The sequence below is a fragment of the Centroberyx affinis genome, unplaced genomic scaffold, assembly GCF_046629955.1.
Source record: "Centroberyx affinis isolate AG114_WGS23_722 - 3 ecotype Tasmania unplaced genomic scaffold, CSIRO-AGI_Caff_v1 ptg004652l_1, whole genome shotgun sequence".
NCBI lineage: Eukaryota > Metazoa > Chordata > Actinopteri > Beryciformes > Berycidae > Centroberyx > Centroberyx affinis.
In genome coordinates, this window is record NW_027282249.1 from 21531 (window position 1) to 42500 (window position 20970).

General features: G+C 44.0%; 2 protein-coding genes across 4 annotated transcripts; one reads left to right on the forward strand and one right to left on the reverse strand.

The window, feature by feature from the left end:
* Positions 1-213: 213 nt before the first annotated feature.
* Positions 214-7501, forward strand: metap2a (methionyl aminopeptidase 2a). Of its 3 annotated transcripts, none has more exons than XM_071544767.1 (11): positions 214-376; positions 2482-2622; positions 2761-2823; positions 3157-3259; positions 4194-4355; positions 4531-4712; positions 4868-4962; positions 5081-5177; positions 5836-5939; positions 6052-6167; positions 6321-7501. In XM_071544767.1, exons 1-11 carry the CDS (start codon positions 220-222, stop codon positions 6571-6573), a joined length of 1473 nt encoding a protein of 490 aa, XP_071400868.1. In that variant the 5' UTR covers positions 214-219; the 3' UTR covers positions 6574-7501. The 3 variants fall into 3 exon arrangements, with proteins under 3 accessions (XP_071400868.1, XP_071400869.1, XP_071400871.1); XM_071544768.1 differs by having other exon boundaries at positions 2527-2622; XM_071544770.1 differs by having other exon boundaries at positions 2539-2622.
* A 345-nt stretch (positions 7502-7846) lies between these two features.
* Positions 7847-17966, reverse strand: usp44 (ubiquitin specific peptidase 44). Its single transcript, XM_071544772.1, has 6 exons — positions 17905-17966; positions 13874-15598; positions 12108-12306; positions 10832-10940; positions 9859-10109; positions 7847-9652 (listed from the first exon to the last, which is right to left on the reverse strand). The coding sequence occupies exons 2-6, from the start codon at positions 15437-15439 to the stop codon at positions 9528-9530; spliced, it is 2250 nt and encodes a 749-aa protein (XP_071400873.1). The 5' UTR covers positions 15440-15598; positions 17905-17966; the 3' UTR covers positions 7847-9527.
* Positions 17967-20970: the final 3004 nt, after the last annotated feature.

A 20970-nucleotide genomic window follows, 5' to 3' on the forward strand; every position in this document is an offset into this window, starting at 1 on the left:
ATGGAAATACAACAGTTGCAATTATTTACACAGAAGTATTTACATATAAATTCCATGGAATTATTATATTGCAATATCGTCCATGTGTAGCTCTGTCAGAGTTGGTGGATAAATCGCTGGCTCTACTCTTCCGATTTTTTCCAACTTCCCGTGCACGCAGCATCACACTGAGCACTCCCACAAACCTTTGCGCTTCCTTTTCCAGCAGCGCCTGCGAACATGGCGGATGTGGTTGCGGAGCAGGTAGCGGACCAGAAGCCCGACCTGGACCAGAACCTGAACGGGGAGGCGGAGGAGAAAGAGGAGGCCGACCCAGCCGAGGAGACAGCGAAAAAGAAGAAGAAAAAGAAGAAGAAGAGCAAGTCCGCAACGCCAGGTAAGAGAGTTCCAATTTCTTTCTTGCTAACAGGCTAGCAAAGCTAACTTGACTTATTATAGCTGCGTCAAGTTAACCAGCTAGCCAGACTAAACCAGGAAATCACGGAAATTTGCCTTCAAAATAAATGTCAAATGTCATAAGTGTCAAATGTGTCACCTAAGGAAAGGGGGGTTGGTATTGGTGTGTGCAGAACAAAATTGGCAATCGCTTCAAATTAGTCAGTGGAATCATTACGTAATCAGAGTTATATGGACTTGAAGATGGTCGACATCCTTACAATGTGGCTATCTGGTATATGTTTTATTGATATCTTTGTGTATTTTGTTAATTTTGTTTATCGTCTTTTACTGGAATCATCGTGATGATATGAAGATATACACAATCTTGTCTAAATTGATGACAAGCAAATTTAATGGAAAAATGGGGGTATGAAACATTTTAATAAATATTAATTGAGATTTTAGTTTTGTTTTACATCGAGTAATATTACTATAACATAAATTTGATGATTTGATTTTGCATACATAAGCCACATCTTGATATATATTGATATCGCAAAAAATCCTTCCATATTGCCCAGCCCTAGCCTACATACAGCCCATCTCCTCTTATAATATTGTAAGAGTAATACTTCCATCCCTCCCATATGGCTATGCATATGGGAGCCCTGTGGAAAGGACAGTTGGCGGGGAAAAAAACAGTAATTGTATTTTCATGCACTGCAGTGTCTTAAATATAATTTGTATTTTCACTGTGGTACTTAATATGGCCTTATCAAAAACGATTGTGCCTCAATCTGGGTTTTATTTTGAAAGTTGCCCGGAAGTGCTTTCGTGTATTCTGTCCGGCTTGACACTGGTACTCATTAGCCATGCGGGTTGAGAGCAGTGTGGATTGGAGCTGTAGCGCCAGTCAGGCCTTATGAAACACGCCTGGCTTTGGTCAGCGCAACAGCAAGGACAAGTGACATTTGACAAACCCGACAGAAACTTTGACTGTCCGCCTAAATCGAGACGGGAACCGTTGGAAAGCACAGAGAAACAAAACTAGCGGTGGTGTCTGGTCCAACTGTTACTGCTGGCACTCCTCTTCGTGCCGACAGCGCTGAGCCCCAGCCAAGTTTTCTTGTTTCGTAATTTGCTTTTTGCCAGAATTCTTATGTAAGGCTATAAGGCCCAAAAGGATGTTTTGCAGTAATAAATCAACCAACTCTAACCACATGAGTGCATGGTTGCATGTAGCCCAGATACGTTTCATTCTCGTATAAAGTGAAAGTCACGCCGAACTTCGTAAAAATAAAATGCCGCATTTTAATGCTGCTTTTTCTTATGGACAAACGTACACGCCCGGTAGAGCATGACACGAGACTTATTGCAAAACATTAGCATCCGCTTTTCAATCCGGCATATATCTGATACACCAAGTAGCATATATTTAAATAAAATGTCAACCTTTAGAATTAGGTCGCCTGTTACACTTACAATGTTCCTGTAGGCGTTAAGAATTACAGAAATGCTTTAAACTGTTTTGAAACTGAAACTGAAAATTATGTAAATGGTCATGTTCTATGAGGCGTGTATGCAATGCAACAGTAAACTCCTATATTTTTGAACGGAGTCTGACTGGACTTTTCTCTATATAAGAGAGAACAGAAGGTATCAGGCCTGAGGTCGCAGGTTAAACGTTTGACAGCTGAAAACGTCAAATGGGCTGTGACATTGACACTGGCTCTGTGCCCGTTTGTCTTGGCTAGTAGGTCTGGTGTTGACATTCCTCATTGTCAGTCCTTAGTGTTTAGGAATAAATTCTCATTTACTCAGATGTGTTTATTTATGTATTTATTTCCTTTGCAGCTCTCTCACAGGAATGTTGAATTTTTCCACTCATTTCCATTGTTTTTTCATGATGTTGCTGATCTCCTGAGTTGAACCTTACTGTACTGTAAGTTGTCCTGGATAAGAGCATCGGCTAAATGCCTAGAATGTAAAATTGCTCCATTGCCGCACTGCTCTTTTCCCCCACCCACCACCTCCTCTCATTCTTTTACCAGTGACAGTTGCTGATACAACATCTTGTGGCTGCAGCTAGTTTATTTCATATAGGACTGTGTACATATACTTCGTGTTTATCATTGTTTGATGCTGCAGGCGCTGAGGCAGAGGGGAATGGAGTGGCCGAAGTGACCAAACAGCTGGAGAAGCAGGCTATAGAAGACAAGGAGAAAGAGGAGGACGGGGAGGAAGGTAATTGGCATAAGGACAACATCAGCCTTATCCCAACAAAGCTGTGATTTAAACAGTATTGACACATCACATGTCAGTGCACAGGGGCAAGCATTGCAGCCGGTGCTTCGTATTACAACAGAGTCTTTACTTCCACAGACGGAGATGATGGAGAAAACTCAGCAGGGAAAAAGAAGAAGAAGAAAAAGAAGAAGAAAGGACGTGAGTTGGCTGCATCTCATTTGTTTGGGCTGAAAGACAGTGTGGTGAAGTATAGGCTGGAGTTAATGCAGTGTAGCTGCATGGACTGTGACGACTGAGTGGAGTGCAGGGCAGCGTGTGATGGACGTCCTATCGAGGGCGTGGTGTGTATTTTGTTCCGTAGGGAGCAGAGGACTGGCTCTCTGCCACATTGCTGTATAACCCTGCAGACATTTACCCTCCCCATTTTTTATCTCCCAGTTAAAAGGAGCAAATTGCCCTCACTTCAAACCAAACCATCACAACAAGATTGCCTGAATGCTGTTTGATGTTTTTCTTTTTTTTTTCCCTCAGCCAAAACCCAGACTGACCCCCCATCTGTGCCCATCTGTGATTTATACCCAAATGGAGTGTTCCCCATCGGACAGGAGTGTGAATACCCCACCTTACAGGATGGGTAAGAAGTGCACATGAGTGTACACACACACACACACACACACACACACACTCACTCACACACACACACACACACACACACACACACACACACACACACACACACAGAGTGCACCTGCTCTGGTGGTGTTTCATTTTGATGCTGCTGTACCTGTATGTGACCAACCTATTTCCCCAGCATTATGTTACAGCAGCTAAGACTTTCACCAGCCACACACAGACATAACAACAGTTTTAAGACCTCTAAATCTGAATTGAAGACTTCAAAAGCTATATTTAACTTTTAAGCCCTTGAGTTTGATTAGTGTAATTTAAGATAATTTCATCAGACTTTATCCAGGACCTGCTGACACCCTGCACATGCTACATCATGATTTTAATGCAGGCTTGCCTGTGCCAATGACATGTGGCAACAGATCTCTCTCTCCTAAGTGTCTCACTGAACTGTGTGTGGTTCCTGGCGCGTTTTGTTTTTCCAGTGAGAAGTTCAGTTGGGAAACTGGTTTTACATTTCACTCTAATTGGCATTAAAAAAGTCTTAAAGTCCTAAATTTATCTTGATGACACTTGCAGACGCCTTGAGTGTGCTGCTGTCACTCAGTCCCCTGAATTTGAATTTGAACAAATTTCACCTACAGGTTGACTGTGTTCAAACAGATTCAGATTTGCATGCAAGTAAAATACATAGCGATAACCTTGCACCTATAGCTTACCAGCTGCTTGGAGAATCCGGCTGAACCAGATTGTCGTGCTTCAGTCCAGGCTAACTCACTGGCCTCGGTCAGGCGATAGGCCAGCAAATGAGTCTTGATTGTAGTTGTTGTCACGTTGCGAGAGGAGTTTGGTAGCGGCAATCTTGCCTCGAGGCCAGTTGCCCATGATGAAAAGAGTGGGATGTGTGTTACTTTGTGTGAACCCCTGTGTCCGCCTCCCAGTCGCAGCGCGGCGTGGCGTACGAGCAGCGACGAGAAGCGAGTGCTGGATAAAGCCAACGAGGAGGTGTGGAGCGACTTCAGACAGGCGGCCGAGGCCCACAGACAGGTCCGCCAGCACGTCCGCAGCTTCATGAAACCCGGCATGACCATGATCGAAATCTGGTGAGGCTTCCGTTATCATGGTAATCCACTTCTTCATCGTGGTTCTTTATAAGCGAAGTGTGTGTTTGACCTAGAATGTAATGGACCTGAATGCTGCAGTGTTCTAACCTCGCTATTTCCTGTTGGATTTTCAGTTTTCTTTCCTTCATTCTGTTTCTCTCCTCTCCCTGCCTAGCGAGCGGTTGGAGGACTGCTCTCGGAAGCTGATCAAGGAGAACGGACTGAACGCCGGCCTGGCCTTCCCCACCGGCTGCTCTCTGAACCACTGTGCAGCCCACTACACCCCCAACGCCGGAGACCCCACCGTCCTGCAGTACGACGACGTCTGCAAGATCGACTTCGGCACGCACATCAACGGTACGGCACGGACACACACCTACATGTCAAGCATTAGGGCGTGTCCTGGCAGTTTGCAAAAAGCCTCAGAACACATCAACTCATCATCATCATCACACTCCACCAGCCAGTCAATCCTAAAAGATGTTCTGCTCTCCGTGGATGTCTGTTTTCAGGGCGAATCATTGACTGTGCCTTCACTGTCACCTTTAACCCAAAGTATGACAAGCTGCTGGAGGCTGTGAGAGACGCCACCAATACTGGAATCAAAGTATGACATTGACACACACATACACACACACATTCACACACACACACGTGCACTCCAAGTCGCTCTGATGTGGTTAATCTGTAGAGTGCCTGAAGCTCGTGCTCTCCTCTTGATGCAGAACGCTGGAATCGATGTGCGTCTGTGTGACGTTGGAGAGGCAATTCAGGAAGTGATGGAGTCCTATGAGGTTGAGCTTGACGGCAAAACATACCAAGGTACTTTTCTTAGCTACACACACTGTACCTACAGCCTTGATTACAGATATGTATAGGTGATGGGTGGGCGTACAGATTTTGTGTTGTGATATGTCAGGAATGTGCCTATAGAAGAGCAATCTAACTTTTTCCACAGACCCTGTGTTTTACAAGTAAAGAAAACTCTACTGTAGCTCAGTTTTTCACTGTGATCCCAACCACAGTTCCCATAGAGAATAGAGCATCTATTGTCGAAGTGGAATCCTGGGATCTAAGACCAAAATGTTCTGTAACTTGGCATCCAAAAACACCAAAATGGAAGATACCAGAAACCAGAATTTGTTTAATACTAACATCTAAGTCCCACTCTATATTGGCAGTATGGCCACTCTGTTGAAAAACCCCAGTCTCCCCACAGCTGACTTTGTTTATTTGGATGTATTGGGTTGCATGACATCTTTCACTCTGACATCAGTTGTCTGAGCTTTTGATGCAAGGACCTGACAATATGTGGCATGTAGTATGTAAACATATTTTAAGGCTGTTTATGGTGTGTTTGCATTTGTAGTGTTTGCCATGTACACTCAGTTATTTTAGTCATTCATATCAATTCATACAGCTGGTAATACGAAATGTCTCACTGCCTGTTCATTTATGAAACTTGCTCATTCTGTTCCAGTGAAGCCAATCCGAAACCTGAACGGTCATTCAATCGGCCAGTACAGGATACACGCTGGCAAGACTGTGCCCATTGTTAAAGGAGGAGAGGCAACGAGAATGGAGGTGGGTTAATGACTAACACTGGCTCATTTGTACACTATATAGATTAAAGAGCTCACTTAAGAGTATTGATTGTTGGGAGCCTTGCATCTGACCCTGTGTTGTTCCCCCGCAGGAGGGAGAGGTTTACGCCATTGAGACGTTTGGCAGCACAGGGAAGGGTGTGGTGCACGATGACATGGAGTGCTCTCACTACATGAAGAACTTCGACATCGGCCACGTCCCCATCAGGTAAGAGAGTGTGTGCCTTTAGCAGTCAACTGATTCTCCAGTGGACCTCCAAGATGGCTGACAGAACTGTTCACCATTCACTGTGAATATTTAAACTGTGGTCTGGTTGGCGCTCTGCTGTAACTCACTGAAGCTGACTTCTCTCCTGTCCAGGCTGCCCAGGGCAAAGCACCTGCTGAACGTGATCAATGAGAACTTTGGCACGCTGGCTTTCTGCCGCCGCTGGCTGGACCGCCTGGGTGAGAGCAAGTACCTGATGGCCCTGAAGAACCTGTGCGACCTGGGCATCGTGGACCCCTACCCCCCCCTCTGTGACTCCAAGGGCTGCTACACCGCTCAGTTCGAGCACACCATCCTGCTCAGGCCCACCTGCAAGGAGGTGGTGAGCCGGGGTGACGACTACTGAGACCCCACCGCCACTACCGCCCACCCCCACCCCCGCCACCACACAGCACCTCCCAACTCCTTTGCCAGAGAATAAACCCCACACAAACATGGCCTGCACTCTCTGAAACAAGCAAAGAGCTTCTAAAACAGGATCTGGTTGTCTCGTTAGCTTTGTCAAAGAGCAGCAGTGAGAGATGCCAAATGCCACTGTACACTACCCACAATGCATTTTAAGCACCACTTACAGCTAGCAAGGAAGAGGGACTGGCTTTCTTGGCAGGGGCTGAATTTTGTATCATTTATTCTTCAGGTGACAACCACAGCTAAATAAATTGTAAACAAGACAAGGTTCTGCTGGAAGAAGCATTGCAGTATGCTTTTATTCAGCGCTGACACTGGTGTGTCCCGCCAATCTCCTGCGGACCTCATTTTACATAATATTAAAAGTTAACTGTTAAACAGTTACATTTATTTAAGTTGCCGCTGCATTTATTGCAACCCCAGTATTCAAACAGATGGTGCAAGTAGGAAATCCTTTCATATCTCCCTTTGGTCATTTTTTTGCAGCCAAATTTCTATGGCACCACTCTGAGTCTTCAGTACCCAGTGCTGTTAGTGGAGCACAAATACTGCTGGGTTTAAGAAGTGGTCAGGCCAATGAACAGTCAGAAATCTCTGAAAGCATAAAATTCCTCCCACTTCAGCTTGGGGTGTTGTAATAATAATGTCATCTTTATACAGACACCATGCATCTTCAGCTGTATGTTTGGCTTCTATCGCTACAGGAGGGATTCTGCACTCTGGCCCTCCAGTCATTGTTTCTTTGATATTTGTAAAATATCTTTGAAATGGCTGCCGCCACTGTATGTTCCCAATGAAATGCTTCATTTTGAACTCCCTGAAAATGTTTTTGTAAGAAAAAATTATTAAAATACTTTTGCTCTCATTATGGGCTTCCCTCTGATGTTTCTTGGATCATAGTATGAGAAATGTATCCTCTCAAGGTATCTCAATAAACAGCTAGCCATCAACAACAACAACAAACTAGTTTCAGTGATCAAAAATAACTATCAGTACCCATTTGACTACCTCAAAATAGTTCCTTCTCCAAACCTAGTTTTTGTTTGGACTTAATAACATTTCCTTGTGCTGGTTCACAACTCGCTCTCAAAGTGACTGGAGCTTCCTACAAGGAATGAGAAAATGCAAAGACACAAGCATAATTTTCTTAGAAAAATGAAAAAATATTCTCATTTTTATTGAGGTAATTTTCTCTAGAAAAAATTGAGGTAACAATTTGCATAGTATAACTTTACACACACACACATCCAAGGAGGAGTAATCAAACGCCAACATACAATGTGTCACAATGTCTGACATTGAAGGAAAAACAAAAGATGAAATGTGCTTTGAATTCCCCTCTGCTAGACAAATCAGAAGGAACAAGTTTGAGGTGGAGAACATTACATCTCTCTCCAGTATGGAGATAATCACATACACATGTATACACTGTAGAAATCCTGTTGAATCTGTCTGGCTAATTTACTTGAGAGGGATACAGAATCAAATACAGTATGCACACATACAGTACACACAATGACGCGCTGGTGGACAAAGTCGCACATTGGGGGAGAACAGTGAAATAATCTGTTTATTCCTGTCCAAACTGCTGGTGTTGTTGAACAATCAGGAGGGTGAAAGAATCAGCTGCTATATAAAACTTCTTAAAAACAGTCAATGGCCTCTTTTCTAAAACATAGAACCTCTGAAAAGGATTGTATAAAAATACATTCATATTCTAAATGCTGGCCTGGGTGGGATTGCAGCTGTGCAGATACCACTTTGCTGAATCGATATGAACTATTTCCCTAGGAAAGGAACTATAAAAATAGATTTGCTTTTTCAACAAAAAGGGCACTTTTCTAGAACACTAGTATCTGTTGGGGACTTCAGACTCTGAAGACAATTTACATTCTGAAGCAGAGAGGTGGCAGCATTTAGCCAAAAACATCCCTTTGGAGACTTATAGAAACATTTGTTTTCCTCCACCAGTCAAAGAAAAAAAAAAACACCCAGCAAATTTTTAACCATTTTGGAAAAGCTGAGAGAATCCAAACACTTCCCCCATGCTTTGGCTTGAGGTACGCCAATCACAATGTGTTTCCTGACAGACCCGGAAGTGCTTTAGAGTAACAAACTACACTGCCTTCCTGCTTATGTATGGATTTTAACTTTTGCACCAACTTTGGGTCTGAGCAGAAACAACATTGACAACCTGTTCCGTAGACATTAGTGCATTTCTGGCAGGACTGGATAAGGACGAGGACCATGATGACGTAAACATAAGCCAAACAGGGCAAAGTATAGCCATCTTGTTGATATCTATCCAAGCTTTAGCCTTCTACACACAAGTGTCTAGGGAACAGGGAGGCTATTTCTAAACTGGGCAATAGTGAATGACATTTTACAACCTGGTGCCATCTACATCCAGTTTTGTGTTGACTAGCTAAAGTGACTGAGAAACATTTCAGTTGATTCAAATTGAAGAACAGCATTTACAATCGACGAGCCAACGAGTGCAGGTAGGCAGACACCTGAATACACCTGTACTACTTGTAGAGGACACTTGGACGTAGTACGCCTGGCCAAAGTCTGTTGGCTGCTACTGAGACACACCTTGGCTGATACTGTCTTTATAAAATACAGCTGTACACAATCAAAACACAAACATCACCGATTTTTTCTGACTTAAAAAATACCAACATATAAACACCATATACAAGAAGTTCACAAAGCAGAACCATGTTTTAAAAAGTATATTTTTTTAAAAATATACTCAAAAGACCTATCCTCCCAGGATATAGAATGCCCAAAGAAAGAGGAAAGAGAGAGAGAGCGATTGGTGGGGCTGTGCTGATATCTTGTCGCTGAGTGGTCAGGATGCAGCGGAGGAGGCGGGGTCAGTGGATGGTCCTATAGCGGCCGGTCTTTGTCCTGAGTGACACGTTGCGTGTAGAAGAGGATGTAGGCCTGGGCACGGCAAACCTCCTCCACAGAACACACATTCAGCTTAGAGTCATTACAGTGAACCCAGAAGCCTGGAGGAGAGGAAGGCGAGGGGTCACACTTCAGTTTTCATGCAGTCGCCTCGGATCTAACAGTCGCTGCAGACATTTAACCTGAGCGGATTCTACATTTTTATGCACGTGTATGTTATTATCATCATCTTCTAAAAATCTAAAAATATCGGTATTGCTCTTCAAAAACCCCATACTGGTTGAGGCTCGCTGCGCTCTGTACTCACCCCCCTCTGTGTTGTAGCAGTAGGCAGTGTAGTGGCCAGAGCCAAAGCCCTTCCCATGATGCATCACCACAGCGGAGAGTTCGTAGAGGAAGTGTTTGGGGCGTGGCGAGCCCGTGGAGCTGGGGCTGCTGGGACTGGAGCAGGTCACACCTTTGGGTGAGGGGTCTCGGCAGCAGTAGGGCTCCATGTTGAGAAGCTGGTCGAAGCTGACATGGACGCCGATCTTCTCCCGGTGGTTCCGCCCAGACCACCTGAGGACCAATCACAAAGCAGAGGGCTGGTCAAGGGACGAGTCATTAGACCGATTGCAACAGTGCATATGTTTTACTAGGGCTGGGCAATATGGACAAAATTAATATCACGATAATCATTACAATTGATTTCAATATATACTAACATAACGTCACTGTCAAAACATAAACTTTCCATGTTTTTAGCTTGACCACCATGTATTTCTGAGTTTATTCAGTGGGTTTTTAAAGGGTTTTATAAACCAAGGGTCAGAGAATTTTCTCAACCCATATGGGACCATGTTACTTTTAAATTGAAGATAACACATGAAAATCACCAAAATTGGAGTTACACGGTTTTCACATAACAGTGATATGCAAAATCACATGTCAAGTAATCAAATTGATGTTCAGCACATTGAACTGCATGGTAATATAAAGTTTTGTCTGACTTCCTGAATTCTAAATCACCAACAAGGGAATAATTGTAGTCTAGTGTAGAGAATGATACATTTCAATTAAAATGAACAAAATGAAATCATCACAGAATTCATGTTGTGATCACAACTCTTACAACACCATGGCAGGACACAACCACTTGCTGGATTTCTGGTTTGTCGTTGACATTGCAATGTTTGTGTTACTGTAAAACATGAACTGCTCACTATCAATATTGATTTCAAGACGGGACCCAGCTGAATAAACTGTATAGGTCCATCAGCGTTGGTGTGACGTCATCATACCTGAAGCGTTTGAGGTGAAGCCGCAGGACCTGAGGCAGTTTGTGGACCATCAGCTGTTTTTGTGCTTCGGTCAGGATGACTGGTTTGGAGGAGATCCGCCGGCGCATAGCTGCACACATGAGAGGGAAAGGGTTAACACACTTTACACCACTGGGAGTCGCCTCAGCCCTGAAACACTCTCCAGACAAAGGGTTACACAAGCAGTTAGAAACACACGCTTCAATCAGCATTGATCCCTCCCCTTTCAATGAAGGTATTATTGTAGCAAAACACCTAACTTGTATCCTACACTGCTTATGCTTTACACTAGCAGAAAATACTGACACACCTGTGTCCTAAATTTAAATTCACAAAAAGGATTTACAAATGTGCATGTCAATATGTGAAGTGGCAAACTTGTAATATATTTGCTCAAATTTTGTTTTCCTGAATATATTTTTTGAGTGCAAGTACAACTCCATGTTTACAGCATGTTGAATCTGCTGAATGAACCTCTCAGATGCTGTCTTGCACATCTCAAATGGCAAATCTGCACGCTCTCACTTTTACTACAAGTGTTACAGGGCATTTATTGCAAAAGTGATTTGTAGACGTGTGGCATCACAACACTGCAAGGAGAGAGCTGTGGAGGCGATGGCCCTATGGCAATTGCATAACCAATCAGAAGAGCCGTTTTCCTGTTTAGAGTGGAAAAGGAGTGGAAAATTCGGCATACAAGTGATTCACCAAGCACTGGGGGGTTGGCTGTTCACTGGCTATTCCCCTGGTCAGCCTAGTGTATAAAATCCAGATGTAAATGCATCCAAGATGCTTTTACCTAAGAGGTGGTCAGAGATGCATTTGGACACATTAACACCAAAGTGTAAATGCAATGCATCTTCAATCTCATGTTGACATTACTGAAACAAAAAATAAACCAACAGAAGACAGGCAGCGCAGATAGTAACAATGGACTCTTACTATCAGTTAAAATGGATTGTCTGGATTCTTGTTGATGGGGAACGAGACATGGTGTTTACTGTCAATTTTAAAGGATGCAAATTTTACATGAAGAAATGACGTGAGTGACAATCCCTGTTTTGGCAAGGGAAAGAGTAATCAGATTTCAATGTGTACACCAGAGACACATTTTAATGTCACGTGTAAATGTAATCCAGCTAAAGACGCATATTAATTCCAGGTGTCCAATGTTATGTCAATCCTCTTTGAGCCTTTCAGGTAAATTTTGGTAAACGAGAAAGTGTGTATGCGTGTGTAGTGTTTGTATTTAACTCACCATTGCACTGGTCGCAGGCGTAGATGTTGCCTTCCAGGGCTTCGGTCTCCGTGAACTTGGCCAGCATCTCCGTCAGCCGGCATGAAACCTGCGCGGCCGACTCCCTGCTATTACTGTGATACCGCTCAGGGAACTCGAGGGACAGGTCCCAGAACGGCTCCACAGTGTTGGAGCGATGGTCACAGGCCAGGCACGTCACCTGAATGTGCATGTGAGGGAGATAAGGAGATGAGCAGGTCTGAATACTGGCACAAAATATCAGCTACTAGCAGTTTCAATAAAAAAATATTCATATATCAGTATCGGTATTCACAAACCTATATCGGTCAAACCCTACCCTGTTGACCCAAGAGTGAGTCTTACCTTACTTGTTTTTTTATTCCTGTCCATCCTGTACTCTGTTCCCCTCTCAGCCTTCGTACCATCTCAAAACAAAATATCCTAAAAATTTACTTTATTTTGAAGTCTGATAGGAACTTCAACTAACAGACTTTTGACGATTAACCAAGTATAGTGCTCATTGTCATTGTCAGGGAGTGCAAAGGCAATCCGAAGGCAGGGACACATTAAAAGATTTTTCCAATGATAAGTGACAATGAAAAGATTGAGCAGCGCGCATTTTAACAGCTGAAATGTGCAGATTTTCAGTCTCATGATGCACACACATACCGACTGGAGGAGCACAAATCTAAAGACCATGGACCGTATAAAAAACTGAGAATATGTGATTTTTCGTGGTACACCTGCACATGCAAGAATGTATTTTTCCACAATATTTTGATATCAAACAAACACACAGCCTGTAAGGCTTGCAGCAATTGTGGTTTATGCTGTGATTTGCACAGAAAAAAAAAGAGGGAGAAGACATTCACCTTTCTTTTTCTTTCCCGGCTCAGCCATTGTGCACACTGCATCTTGTGTTTACACTTCATTATTTCCCCCCTCTTCCTTCCTTGTCGCAAATTCAGTTTTCATTGGCTATTGAAAATTCCTGTTAAGATTTTAGTCTTTGACGAGACACGCACACAACAATCACAGCTGCGACTATACAGTGCGACTACCACAGACTCTGCCCAATCTCAAATCGTTGCCAAATCGGTCTTGAAAAACGTGTTATGCCCCCCCCCATGAGTCAATGCCCTGGTGAATAGCCACAGGACTGAGATACCCCAAAACCCTTGCACACATAGCCCTCTCTATTCAGCGAGAGCAGGTGTCAGTGTGTGTGCTCAGCCTCTACAAGTAGACACTAATCTCTTGTCCTCAAGCTAACTCTCCCCACTCACAGTCCCTGCGGTCCTCATTTATCCAATTTAGAATAGGTTCTCTTCCACCAATTGCTTAACGGGATAGAAGTGTACAATTTATTGAAACCACACATGGCTATTTATGAGGATTAACTTAGTAAATAAAAAGAACAGTCTGGCTCAAAGTCATAAACAGACTAAAAACATTTAAGATTCATGTCAGTGCTGGCAGTCCTACTCCCAAATTCCCCATCTTGCATGGTTGAGCTCCAGAATTGAAAGTGCCAAATTAATCCATCTAGGACATAGCCAACTGAGACAGAATACGGAAGAAATGATGCAGTTCAGTCAGCGCTCATGATGACTGTCAAACTATCCATGCAACTTAAGTGTGGGTAGACATGCGTGGGTGCATGTGCAAGTCAGACAGAGCTTATGATAGTTGTTAAATTATCCATCAGTTTTTAAATGATGGTGATTGCAGGTGTATGTGTGTGTGTGTGTCTGTGTGTGTCATACCTGGCTCAGGAGCTGGCCATGGAAGATAGTGTTGACCACATTGAGCACCTGCTTGATGAGTCGCTTTTGTGTCTGTGGGACGCCTGCAATGGGTGTATGCTTGCCGGTGCTCTCCAGCTCCCGCTGCACCTTGTCCAGCAGTTCACATAGGAACTCCTGGGCGTCCTGTTGACCGTAGCCCCGGAAAGCTGGGATCAGCTGCCACACTGAATGGAGCATGGCAAAAGGCGATACCAGCGCCCACTTGCCTGACCACATCACCTGGAACAAGGTGTGCAGCTCGTGGCAGAGGGAGATGTACTTCGAGCTGGGCTCTTTAGGTTGTATCAGCTCCATGCTGCGGGCCCGCGAAGCCCCGCCGCTCAGCCCGGCCCCAGAGCCCGAGCTGGCCTGGAGCCCCTTCCTCTGGGCCAGGGGGGACTGGGACGAGGCCTTCCCTGCCAGTTGGCCGTGGACGGCAGATGCCAGTAGCTCCAGTGCCTGGGTCAGATCCAGGCGCATGAAGCACTCCCTGAAGACGTGAAGGTGGCTAAGCACCTGCAGGATGGAGTTCATATAACAGGTGTTGCCCAAGTTCCTCAGGCCCGTCACTCCAGGAGTGACCGTGGGACGCCGCTTAAAGGGTGAGCCGCCCTGTTTGGTGCTTTGCTTGCGGCGGACAGGGGTGTGGGCGGTACGGGCGGGCACTGAGGAGGCTTTGGGCTTAGATTTGGTGGTGGAAGGAGGGGTGCGCTTCTTGGGGGTTGGCTGGACCTTTTTGGGCCGTTCCAATTTCTTGGGGGTAGCAATGGCAGGGCTTTGAGTCCTTGGCCTGCGGGTGAGGGGGGAGGGCAAAGAGGTTTTTGTCTTGTTGCGTGTCCTGCGAGAGGTTTTAATAATGACCGCCGCGTCCGCAACTCTCTGGCTCTTCCTACGTAAGCGTCGGCTCTTCCTGGAAGGGGCACTCTCCAGCTCTACCTGTAGCTGCCTCTTCAAAGCCCGCCTCCTCTCCCTCACCTCCCTTTTCCGCTCCTCCTCCTCCTCTTCCTCCTGCTTTCTCTCTTCCTCCTCCCTCTTCTTTCCACCCTCAGTCAGTCCAAACCAGAAGCGGAAAATGCGTCCCATAAGCGCTCTGCGGCGGTGCCAGAGGGCCGTGAACATCCTGTCCTCATCCCTCAGCTGCAGCTCGCGGGCACCGGATGGCATGAGGGCGTAGGGGGCGGCGCTGGCAGAGCGGAGGGTGCGCCCACTGCGGGTGGTGACCTCGTAGCGTTGGCTCTGGATGGCGCTGAGCGTACTACGAAGCAGCTTGAGGTCTCCGGTGGCATTATCATTCAGGACGTAGTCGTCACACAAGTAGCAGAAAACATACAGTTCGTTAACCTCCATGGCCAACGGGTGGCGCTGCTGCTGGAAGTGCTGCAGAGCGTGCTCCTCGATGTAGCGTCCACACGCCACATGAGCGCAGCCTAGGCATGCCCATACGGACTCTGTGGTGTTGCAGTCCACACAGTGCCACTTCTGGGGGTTGAGGATGGAGTGGTCTGGGGCCAGCCGCAGCCGCCCCACATGCTTACACCTGTCCATTACACAAGCCTGCCTGCCGAGCTGGCTGGCTGGCTGTGTCAGTCAATAAGTGACCGTCTGCGTGTGCGCGTGCGTGTGTCAGCGTTTCACACTGGATTCAGATCACCATGGCGACCATGGTGAGCTGAGAAATGGGACCCTCCCAGGGCATGGTTTTATCTAGAGAGGAGAGAGAACAGATCTGGTTAGTCATAAGAAGAGAGGAACAGGGAGCTGACTGTTTTGAAGAACAGTGAAATTGACCTGGAAACAGCGGTATTAGATTGATGAGGCGATAGCTGAACATGATAAACAAAGGCAAACTGCCAGGTGACAAGCCAGCTTTAGCAGACAGTAAAATAATTGGCTGATAAATATGACTGTGCTGAGTAAGTTGTTGAAGTTATCATGGACTGTTTGGTCTAGATTTGGAAACATAATCAAGACAAATCTTGGAGTTTCTCCATTGATAGTGAATAATAAATAAGAACTTGGTAGGCACAGTGACAAAGCCCTGGGTGATTTTACAGGGACATGGACATATTCTCCCAATTAAAACCCTTGGTACTACTGTGGAGTACAGATAATATGAATGTAAAAATGCATACAAAATTATTATTTCAAAGCATCTGCAATACAGCAGCTCCAGGTTTTGTCTCTTGATGAGATGCCAGTTTAGAGTCCTTGTTTTCAAGTTTATAGCTTTGGGGAAGAGCTGTTCACAAAAATGTACTGAACTACATTTACACGTTTACACTTTTGGGTTATTTGCTTCAAAGAGAGGGAAAACATCACATAAAACTCAAATCAAACAAATAGAAAAAATGCAACAACCAATCTCATCTTAAAACCTCCTCCACCTTGTCATATCCCTGGGGGTTGGTGTACCACAGCTGAGAAACTGGGAATCCTTGAGTGGGTCTGAACCCTATCAACCCCCCCACTGAGGGCAAAAGAGGACTTAAGCTTGGCCAACAAAAGGAGGGCTGCGCTTGTAGGGTGGTGCACCCTTTGTCTAGGTACAGGACTGCCTTCACAGAGGGAATGACGAAGAGGACGAGGAAAGAAAAGAGACAGCTAGGAAATAGCCCAGATAACAGAGAGGGAACGTGATGGAGAGACTGAGATAGAAGAGAGAAATGTGTAGGCAAGGACAAAAAATTGAGGCTTCTAACTTCATAAATGTTTAGTCAGAACAGCTGATTTTTCTGCTCTACAACCCCTTCATGTCATATATCACTGTCAAAACAAGTGTGACTCAAAGTATTCTGGCCTAAGTAGGTGTTTGTTTACCAGTCAAAATGCACGAGTTGGTGTGTTTATCCAATAAGTGTTTACGAGTAGACCACCGTGTTACCATTCCAGACTGCTGCCCTGTGATATAAATAAGTCCTCATTCCTTTGAAGGGTCCAAGGCAGACCCGGGCGAATGTATGACTAAATGCTTCGTTAAGATTAACGTTACCACATCATATCAGAAGTGGAACAACAACCCTGTCATGTTGTATCTTTGAGCGGTATCGTTTTAAGCAATAATGATACAGAATAGCGTGGCTCAGTTACTTTACTGGCACAGTCAGTAATGTTGTCCACATCACAGTGTCGATACGAGAAGACTGTCGAGGTAGTCCACATCATAATGTAATTGTTTCACGTCCACTATGAAGCTCTACGAATAAGTCACTAGTCACATGTGTAAAAATGAACGGCATCAAATATGATCACTAGTGCCAAGACTGTTGGCACATTTGTTTCGGGGTTGTCTATTCCACCAAAGTTTTACCAGCAAGTTAGCGCGCCTTGCCTGGTTTGTCCTTGTGACTGCATGGTCTGAAAGTGGCTGGACACTCAGCGCTCAGCCCGACATAGCCTGGCTCTCAACTTAGCTAGCTGGCCAAAAAAGCCACAACAAAACACTTACACAATCAGTTAGCCACGGCTGTCCAACAAACTGTTCTACACAATAGCAACACGAGACACACGAGGAGCTTAGTGGAAGGCAGCATCACTTAACGTAGCTTTCCATAGCTAGCGTTAGCTATCGCTAGCTTCTAATTGATACAGCGATAAGTAGTTGCGATTACAACATACTGGGATCATAAACAAAGAACATCGAAACTGACAAATGAACCTTACAAAATAACTGTCTATAATAGTTTGAAATAGAAGCGCTGTAAACATAAATAGACGTCAGCTACGTTGGCTGATATTTTATAGAATATTTGTTCAAGAGATTAACGAGTCGCTTTCTGTCCTTGCTGCTAACATTAGCTTAGCTCGCAGCTAGCTTGCTAGCTAACATGAGCTACCCAGGCTAACTACGATAATCCCAACAAGTTAAAGCGTTAGCCAGAGGTCAGTTTCCAACGTCATGCTCAGCGTTATAAATCAACATGCATATCAGTTTAAAGAAGAACAAGTGAGCCGTCGGCTACATTGTTACACATGTGTTATAAATAATTCCAAGTTATAAGAAAATATCATACCGAGCTATCCTTCACCGCAGTTACTCCTCTGTTTCTAAAATGATCGCCATCTTGTCAGTTGCTGTCGCGTGGTGTTGGCTCGAGCGCGTCCTCGATACGTGACGTTGTTGTTGTTGTTGTTGTTGTTGGTGATGGTGATGATGATAATGATGATGATGGTGGTGGTGGTGATGATGATTATGATAGTGAAGATGACTAAAATGTTAGCTAATCTCTTCTCAAAATATGTTTGTGTTTTGAAACTACATTATGAAGTCATTCTAGTCTTCATTGTAAACCTAACAGTTTGGTTTGGTATTTAGTGGTTCAGTGTCATATAGTTGTGTACTGTTTGTTGTAGTAACGTTATAGCTAGTACTGTAGTTTAGTTAGACTTACTACTGGTAGATGTAGTTTGGTAGTACTGTTAGCTGTAGTTTAGTAGATGTTAATACGCGTAATGCTGTTAGTTGAAATGTAATATGTTAGATGTAATTGTAGATTAGTAGGCTATATTAGTAGCGTAGCCTTTAGTTATAGTAGGCTACGTGTAGTTGTTAGTCGTGGTTTAGTATATGTGACTGTTAACATTAGTATGTTAATTATATTTTAGCATATTTTTGTAGTTTAATATATGTAACGTTAGTACCTTATTGCCATGGCTGTGTCATATATTTAGTGCTGTCAGTTGTTTTCTAGTATGTCTGTTGTAGTTTAGTATAGGTCTATGTAGAACTGTTAGTTGTAGTTTAGTGTATGTATGTAGTACTGCTAATTGTATGTTATTGTATTAGTTGTTTGCTTTGTATAACGTTTTGGTACCTCTAGTTCTTTTTCACTGTTCTTTCAATAATTATAACCATGGTTAATGTTGTTTCTGGATGCCCATATCTGGCAAACCTGAACAATTAAGCCTGGGTAAAGTGTCATTACTTTGCAAAAACTTTGCATGGAAATAATCAACAAGCCAAAGACTGAAGAGTCGGACAAAATCACTGCTTTGCACTGATATAGATAAAAGAGTTATGTATCTATATATTCACCACTAGAGGGCAGTGCAGTACCATGCACACTCCAGTGTAGTCAAGTGTGTCTCAATGATTTTATTACCATGGCTGTTTATCAGAAACAGTATACAAAATGTAACATTTCAGAAACCCACTACAGTTTGTATTAAAATTATTTGGTGTCAAAACATTTACTATATGACAGTGCATAATTATAATATATGTATAATAATATAAAACATTTCCAAAATGTAGTTATAAAAATCATTTCTGTGTGTGTGTGTGTGTGTCTGCTCACTAAACCATATTAGATGTTTTAATGGAAAATCTCTCTCTGTCTCTCTCTCTCTCGCTCTCTCAAAAGATCAGATATATCAAAAGATTGCGTGTCGTCAATTGAATTGGCCTCATGGGTTGTACCTTTAAGAATTAGGCTTTTTAAACTCTGGTGTGGCATGTGGGTCTAGTGTTTCATGCAGGTTAATGGGGGCTGGTGGCACTAGCTGTGTAGATCCTATCAGATCAGGGCTCAGATTTTAAAACACAACAGCACTGTACAATCACTACTGTGCAGATTTAATACACTCAAAGTTCTCCAACCCTCTGCCTGAAAGAGGACTCACACAACCATACTGCACATACAGTAGAAGAATCCCCCTCATGTACTGATTAGTGAGGAACTGATCCATACAAGCCTCTTTAAACCCCCATTGAGCAGGGTGTTTGTGGTAATAGGTGTGTGTGTGTGTGTGTAAAAATGTTGGTGTGAGTCAGACCAGAGGTTTGTGTGTGCGAGAGATTAAGGGGCGTTTGAGAGTGACTTAGAGAAAGAGGTATGTATAGATGTGCCATGCGATGCCTGTGAATCACCTCTAATGTTTTTCTCCCTCTATGTCCCCCGGGCCTTTACCGCTTTCAAGTCCACACATGCTAACTCTCTCTCTCTTTCTCCCTCCCTCCCTCCCTCCCTCCCTCCCTGTCTGTGCTCTTTCCATCTGCACTCTCTCTCTTACACACACACACACACACACACACACACACACACACACATTTTACTATACTTGTGAGGACCGTCCGCTGACTATTCATTCCCTAACCCCCTAACATTAAGGTTTTAATCTGTTACATTTTCATATGAATAAATGTATTTTCTGTCATCCAGTGATATCTGCTTTGATTGGAATAAACAGAAGAAGAACTGGGTAGTTCGCATGAGCAGTGATAGCCACCATGGCTGAACAGACAGAGAAAAGAGAAACTCAAACTGCATCAAAACAAAAAAATCCAAGGAAGAAGACGTCACAGTATGCAAAGTGCAGTGCAAAAATACCATACAAATGATAGTTTTTTTTTTACCAAAGATGTTGCCAAAATAAAATAAAAAAATTGAGGATCATTGCAGATTACCAAATCAACCGTCACCACTTCATGCCTAACCTTAACCCTAATCCTAAACTAGCCTCTTGCACAAGTGAAGACCAGCAAAATGCCTTCACTTTGCAGGATTTTCCCCATCTTTCTATCCTTGTGAGGACATTTGGACCTCATAAGGATAGCAATGCAAGAACCCAGTCAGAAACACACAGCTCTTCAACCTGCTGTCATTGAATAGGTGGTTGATATTTCAGTGAAAGGAAGCCATGCCAGTGGTTCTCTGGTGGCGTTCCAGTGGCTGTGTGTATGGTGGCGGTTTCGTGGCGGGTGTGAAAACAACAGGTGCTGATGAGGCAAGGGAAAGGCTTTATAGCCAGTAAACAAACAGAACAAGCGTAATTACAGTTTGTGTTTTATGATTTACAGCCTGCTCCGGTCCATGAGGCGTATGTTAATGTTGGCTGCTTGACTGCTACTGTGTTTCTAATGTTTAAAAGAATGTTCCAGCTTGCCATGATCGCCTGTTTTCTGTCAGTCTGCAAGCCAATCCTACCAAACTGTCTGTCTGTCTGTCTGTCTGTCTGTCTGTCTGTCTGTCTGTCTGTCTGTGTGTCAGTCGTCACATTGATCCGTGGGCCAGTCCGTAATGAGTCGATGACATCAGGCCGCCGTTTGCATGACTATATAATAATCAGCAGTAGTGTCT

Coding starts and splice junctions, on each gene's coding strand:
- usp44 (XM_071544772.1), bottom strand. CDS start 15,439: ATGGACAGGTGTAAGCATGTGGGGCGGCTGCGGCTGGCCCCAGACCAC. Junction 12,307..13,873: donor ATGGCCAGCTCCTGAGCCAG/GTATGACACACA, acceptor ATGCACATTCAG/GTGACGTGCCTGGCCTGTGA. Junction 9,653..9,858: donor CTGCTACAACACAGAGGGGG/GTGAGTACAGAG, acceptor CCTCTCCTCCAG/GCTTCTGGGTTCACTGTAAT.
- metap2a (XM_071544767.1), top strand. CDS start 220: ATGGCGGATGTGGTTGCGGAGCAGGTAGCGGACCAGAAGCCCGACCTG. Junction 2,623..2,760: donor AGAGGAGGACGGGGAGGAAG/GTAATTGGCATA, acceptor TTACTTCCACAG/ACGGAGATGATGGAGAAAAC. Junction 4,356..4,530: donor ATGACCATGATCGAAATCTG/GTGAGGCTTCCG, acceptor CTCCCTGCCTAG/CGAGCGGTTGGAGGACTGCT.